The sequence below is a fragment of the Pteropus vampyrus genome, unplaced genomic scaffold (assembly GCF_000151845.1).
Source record: "Pteropus vampyrus isolate Shadow unplaced genomic scaffold, Pvam_2.0 Scaffold83, whole genome shotgun sequence".
Classification (NCBI taxonomy): Eukaryota; Metazoa; Chordata; class Mammalia; order Chiroptera; family Pteropodidae; genus Pteropus; species Pteropus vampyrus.
Window position 1 is genome coordinate 5,170,474 of NW_011888864.1, and position 7,093 is coordinate 5,177,566.

The 7,093-nt window shown below is 37.0% G+C and overlaps 1 protein-coding gene across 1 annotated transcript in view; it reads left to right on the top strand.

Moving 5' to 3' along the window:
- The window catches only part of NALCN (sodium leak channel, non-selective), a 292,340-nt gene that overhangs the window by 181,051 nt on the left and 104,196 nt on the right, over positions 1 to 7,093 (top strand). Inside the window, exon 15 of the mRNA XM_023532439.1 lies at positions 4,248 to 4,322. Within this exon, the coding sequence (XP_023388207.1) occupies positions 4,248 to 4,322 (75 nt within the window). The remainder of the gene's footprint in view (positions 1 to 4,247; positions 4,323 to 7,093) is intronic.

Consider the following 7,093-nt stretch of genomic DNA (forward strand, 5'->3'; position numbering starts at 1 on the left):
TGTTAACATTCCTGCTTTCTGAGAGAAAGCAACATTTTCTGGGCTGGTAGAGCATGAAAGAGGCAAAAAGTTCTGGAGAGAAGCAGGGAGGCAAAGTGTGTTTTGGTGTAAGGGTGGTGTGCCACACGCAGTGGCAGCAGCAGTATTGATACCAACGTGGGTGTGTTTTGACATTCAAGATTTGTCTTGTACTCACTTCTTGTCTGAACTTGACGGGGAGATAGCCTTGCTGGGTTACCCACACATACAAGGAGGCAGCCTGAACAGAGTTGGGGAGCTGCCTGAAAGGTTTTGGTAGAGAGAGGGCCTAAAAGATCCTCCAAGAACAAGTCTCCCGTACTTCTTACCTGGAATGATAGAATTTCCAAACTTCCCAGGGAGTTGCGAGCCAGTGTGTAGGAATAACACTACTAGAGGAACAACAACCCAAGCCAGAGACCAGCTGGAGTAGAGGGACAAAAAGATGTGTCCACATCCTAACTCCACAACTTGTGATTGTGACCTTATTTGGAAAAAGGGTCTTTGCAGATGTAGTTGAATTAAGGATCTTGAGACGAGATTATCCTGGATTATCCAAGTGGGACCTAAATCCACGTAAAAAAAGTATTCCTCTAAGAGATCAATAAGGACAAGACAGGGAGAAAGAGAAGGCTATGTGAAGGCAAAGACAGACACAGAGATTGGAGTGATGCCACCACAAGCCAAGGAAACCTGGGGCCACTAGAAGCTGGAAGAGGCAAGAAAGGATCCTGGAAACTTAGGAGGGAGCTTGATTTGGGACTTCTGGCCTCCAGAACTATCATAGAATACATTTCTGTTGTTTTAAGCCACTAAGCTTGTCAATTTGTTACGGCAGCCTGAGGAAACTAACACAGAAGGTGTCACTGAGAATCAGATTTTAGCAGGTGTTGCAAGAACTGAGGTGGTGACTAATTGAGCAGGAAGAAAGCCCTGAGCCCCTCAAAAAGGGCCATCACTACTCCTGATGGGTGACAGAGGACCAGTCACATAGCCATAGTGGACGAGATACCAATGACAATCACATCCTTGACTTTAAACCAGACCTAAAAAGAAAAAAAGAGCTATTCAAACGTAACTGACTAAATTGGATTGGTAAAGCAAGATTCAATTTTTAGACATCAATACAAATGGGGGCTTTATGGACTAGATTAAGTTTGTAGGAAGGTCGAGAAAATTGTTTTAGTTTTCCATACCTAAGTTTATGTCTTTATAGTTTCAAATAGGCTACACCATTCACTAGTGTTGTTGGGGAAGGGTTAATTGAAAAATATGGTAGCTGCAGTGTCTTGAGCTATTGTTATTATATTTTACAAATGAGAGCACTAAAACTCACAGGGGGCTAGTGGTTGCCACGTAGCCTGTGATTGGCAGATCCTGTGATTGGCTAACCGAGGGCTGAGTGATTGGCTAACCGAGGGCTGAGAAACCACAGTACTCTTTTCTACCAGGTGGCCAATTTACATCCGCTTATTTCGATAGTGAACTTCATGGTGGTGAGTGAAATATTGTGTTTATGTTCCTGACCAGGCAGTGTCTGCCACATCAGTGGAGTCCGATCAACTGCTTGTCGAATTTAATCGAATAATCTAACCTCACTGTCCTTAAGTAACCTGCCATCTGTCTGGTATTGGGAAAATAATTAAAAATAAAATCTCCTGCCAACCCGGAAAACCTCTCCACCAAGGTGGACAAGAAAGAAAATGATTTTACTCTCAAATAAGCACTAAGCCAGACTGCAGCCGGCATCATGGGTAACCCACTAAGAGATCACAGAGACAGAAAGCACATCCCCACATTCCATCCATGTTCTCAAGATGAAAACAACTCTTCCTCAAGTAAAAAGACTCAACAGCACCGTTTGCTGAATATAATTTCCCCTAAATTCACCTGGTAATTGGGGTGACCATCTGTGGTAGCTAATTGCCTTTATCTAAAGGAAAAATAAAACTCATACTTCCATGACAAGTAGGTAGTTCTGCAACGTGGAGCCAGGTGGCTAAGTTATACTCCTACCTCCCATGGAAAAGGGGAGACAGGATGCTATTTCTGGGTTGTAAAACAGATGAGGCTTATTTAGAGCTTTCAAAAAGATTTATATAAATCTCAAAGGGACAGAGAAAGAATTTTAAAGGACAAGTTTTCTAAGGAAATACTCTAAGAAAAAGGAGGAGAAGAGTTGTTTCCCCTTTTTTCATCAAAGAACATTATTAATTTATTTTTTAGATTTTTTTTTTGTTTGTCCTTTTACTGAGAAGGTAGAAAAAGTAGTTAAATTAAGACAGAGCAGCGCCCGTTCAAGTGCCTGTGAGTGGTAGAAGTGGTGTGTTTCGGCTCCTATTCACAGAGGAGACCTTCGCATAGACATCTCTGAACCAGGGGTAAGGTTGCCAGGGTAGGTTGACGATTCCTCTGATGTTACTTTTGATGATAACATCACGATCAACATCAAAGTCACAGGAAGGGAACTAAACTTGGAGTGAACTAGAAAATGTTCTGTTTAGAATGTCTGGTTTAGAGCAAGCCTAAGTATATTGTGCCTAGATGCCCATGGTGTGGCAGACATGGTGACATCAGTAAAAATCTGTATCATCTTTAAGTTCTGGTAGAATCCCAAAGGACATAGCTATAAAAAGGAAGGGTACTGGCACTTGTTCCACACCAAGCATATCCTGTAAAATTTAATATTTGAAGGCTTTTTTTTTCTCCCTTATTATATACTCGTTAAACTTGGAAAAGAGCTGGCCATTAACTTCTGCATAATAATCTCTCTGGTACTTAAAAGTCATAACTAAATTGCCTCAACTTTCTTACCTTCTTGTTTAACTAATACTAATGAATGGATATAATTTGTTAAAAGAGAATTTGAAAAAAAGAACAAATTAGGAATGAAAAATATTATCAAATGCATGTGGAATTTTGAGAATTCAAAGTTGAAAAGAGACTAGAAATTAAAATATTCTTAAATTCTACATTTTTATTGTTTTCTTTCTTTTACCTTATTTATGCGTTCCAAAAGAAGCATATGCCTTTTTTTTTTAATTTGAGAAATATGGTAAAACACAAAGAAAATGGAAAAATCCATTTTTCACAAAGGCAGACACCATTAACATTTCTAAAGAACCTTCTATCTCTGTTATTCCTTTTTGTACATGGTTGCACTTCTACCACACATGCTCTTATTTAATATTGTAATGTAAGCATTTTCTCAATACTAATTAAAATTCATGAGTGCATTAGTTATCTATTGCTATATAACAAATTATGAGCAACTTAAGAGCTTACACTACAATAAGTATTTATTATCTCATGCGGTTTCTATGAGTCAGGAATCTGGGACCGGTTTAGCTGGTGTTTCTAATTCAGAGTGTCTGATGAGTTTCCAGCCAAGATGTTGGCTGGGGCTGCAGTCCCTTGAAGGCTTTACTGGGGTTGGAGGATCCATTTATAAGATGAGTCACTTACATAGCTGTTGGCAGGAGGCCTCAGTTCATTACTACATGGGCTTCTCCATAGGACCCCTTGAGCGTCTTCATGACATGGCACCTGGCTTCACCAGAGTTGGTGGTCCAAGAGAGAGCATGTTGAAAGCCACAATGCCTCTTATCATCTAACCTCTTAAGTCACACACGATCATTTTTGTAACCTGTTGGTTACTCAGTCTAGCCATAGTCATCATGGCAGGGGACTCACAAGAGTGTGAAGACCAGGGACTCACAAAAGTGTGAACACCAGAGGAACTTCCAAAAGACTAGCTATCACAATGAGAATTTTTGATGGCTGAATGAATTTTAGTATAGAGCTCTCTATAACTGAATTAACTATTTATATAAGGTTAGATATTAGTTCCAATATTTCATTATTACGAATAACTATCAAGCACTTTTGTATATAAAACTTTCTATCAGTACTTCAGATTATTTTCTTTGGATATGGTTTCAGAAGTGGGATCACTGAGTTATAAAAAAACTTTGTTAATTTCTATTTTGAATTGGCTTCATAAGCAAATTAACATTTTGTTGTTTATTTCAGTTAACATATGCATTTCCTTCAATGTATTTGTGATAAGTATCTTAAAATACCTATACAGTGATTCACAACTACATGTTTATTTTTCACTAAATGCATTCTATATGCTGTATATTTTAGGTAGATATTTTATATCTATATATAATATTTTGATACTTACAGCATGTGGGTTTTTTCATTGTTATTTAACCGTTTTATAGATCCTCCTGAGTTTGTTTGTTGCTGTTATTTTGGACAACTTAGAACTTGATGAAGATCTAAAGAAGCTTAAACAAGTAAGTAATGTATGGGGGATTCTTTAAAAGATATGCTTACAGGTAATAATAATAAAGCAGTTCAAGCTTCAAAGTAAAAAGACAGATTTTTTAATAAATTAGGGCAGTTAAGTTGGCAAAATATTTTTTTGTTTAACTTTTATCTATTATTAGCAAAGGAAATATTCTATCACACCGTAATTATCCTAGAAATATTTTTATACTATTATTATGAGTAAAGGTAAGATTGACATAGTATAATAAATTGGAATGGGAGACTATTCTCCTTCTGCCATTAAATGAAGGTTGTCTGGAAATGAAATGCCTCTGGGCCAGCTTGCCATTTTGCATAATTATATGTGATACTCTCGATCATCATCATAAAAATATTAAACATCAATTTGCCTGACCTCTAGATACTAAAAGATAATTTAGTCTGGTTTCCCATGGTGATTATAAGAAATGGAGTAGAATAAATGGTCAACTGAGTGCCCAGATATGTACGAAAGCAGATTGGATGTTATGGCGATGATAATTGTATCCAAAAAAATGAAAATGAAAATGTGAGAAGGTTGTTTACTGATGACAGAAAGATTACAGATATGATCAACCATTCTCATAGTTTCTGTTACATGGAGGATACTTGGCTTGAATATTTGGCTCTATCAAAGAGTATCTACTTTTCGAGAGGTAGAGTTGGTGGGAAACAAGGACACTGGTTAAGATATTCTTGGATCAACCTCCCCAACACTGCAAGAAATACTGGGAACTTAACAAAGAGAACCAAGGCTCTGAAACAAATCTTATCTGGAATTCTAGGAGACAAATAATCAGCAAATTCCTTTTTATTAATACTCTTTAAATTTTTTTTGCCATTATTGGACTAAAACTACATTTCTATTAAATTCATTTATTTATTTCATACTTGAACCTCATGAAATTGCTGTGAACCAAACATCATTATAGCAAGCTAAAATGTTCTGGGTTCACTTTTTTCCATTTTTGTATAAGACTATTTTGTGTTTTCATTAGTTTTTAGCAATTATGTCATTCTTTTATATTCCTGGTATTCCTTATTTCCTTTGATCTTGGCCTTTGAGGTAGGGCTCATTTACATAACTTCAAGAACACACACACACACACACACACACACACACGCATGTGTGCACTTTCAACACACATCCACATAATGTTGTAGATACTTGAAACTTTAGACTGTCTTTTACAGGTTCTTTCAAGCCACCCGTTAAAATGTTACCTGAAATATTTGTTTAGTTTTCCATGTGCAGGCCCAGCCCATTAAGGATTTAAATGGGTATACTCCACTTTTCCTATTCCCAGATTCCGAATAGTATGGGGGAAATGTGAAAAAAAGGACTTGATTTTCTTAATGTTTGAAGTACAGAAAGCCCTATGTATTCCAAAGCTTTGTTCACTTCAAGCTTTTTTTTAATCTTTTACCCTTTCCACCAATAAGTCTATAGGTTCTTATAGCTACATTACAGTAACATTTGTTGAGCACTCACTCAATGCCGGGTGCTTTGTATTTTAACTTATTTAATTATCCCAACAACCATGTCATGGAGGTGTACTAATATATTCTTCTTACAGATAAGGAAAGCAAGGCACAGAGAAGTTAAGTAACTTGCCTAAGGTCACACAGCTAATAAGTGGCAGAGTTAGGATTTGAATAATTTGTATCAAAAGCCCAGACTCTTAACCTCCACTATATTGAGTTTAGCTAAAGGTATATAAATGCCAAACAGGAGAAAAGCCTTATGGGCTTGCTTACTCACATTACTCTCTTATAAATAATATTTTAGGTGACAGAGACATTATATTCACAAAATAACTGTTAAAACGAGGGGCAGTTGTCTGAGGAACAGAGGTGAGTTATGCAACCCAATCATTAAAACTATTCAAAGTAGGTCTTTGTTTCCCCCTTGAAAAGCAGATGATCTAATTAGAGCCACTTGAGTTGCCACTTTTACAGACAGTCAGAGCTAAAATGCTTACTATTTACTCCACATAATGGCAAATGTTGCCCAAGGCACCTCCTCTCTTAGTGACCTTCTAGAGCAATGATCCTCCTTGGACATAGACATAATATGCCTGCAGCATATTAACATTTTAGCCAGGCCTCTAGAGGCTTTTAATCTATTTTATTGTAACTGTGGTAAAAAACAATAGTGTTAAAATATAAATGTTGATTCATAGACATTTTTCAAGAGTAGTAGAAACCAGTGTGAGTTACCTCTAAAGTGGAGAAGTTAAATATGAAACATTAAACAGAGATATTAGAAAGTCAGTTCTCACACTTGGGAGAGGAAATATGACCTTGAAGATGGACAAAATAGATTGTGGTAGAAAGCTAAAAGATACAGTGAAAGAATTGGAATGGAAGAAAAGAAATAAATAAAGTAAAACATTTATGATATGATATTAAGAGAAAGAGCACAGATTATGACTGTAATACAGTGACAAAATGGGAGGAATGTGACCTAATTCAGAGTCAGGACAGTGATAAAGTCATATGGCTAAGTGTCAAAGGACACCAGGGAGAAGTTCCCTGAGGGAAGGTATAGTCTACATGATCAGTTGTTGGTGGAATCATGGAATTGCATTCTCCTCAAGTAGAAACATGATGCTATATATATTTTTCCCATTCTTTCCTGAAGTCACCTCCTTGCCCTTTAAGACGGTGGTTTCCAACCAGGGACTACTGACCTCTAGGACTTTTCAAGAGAAACTATGGAGCCAGCAGCCTTTTTTACCATTACAAAAAACTGAAA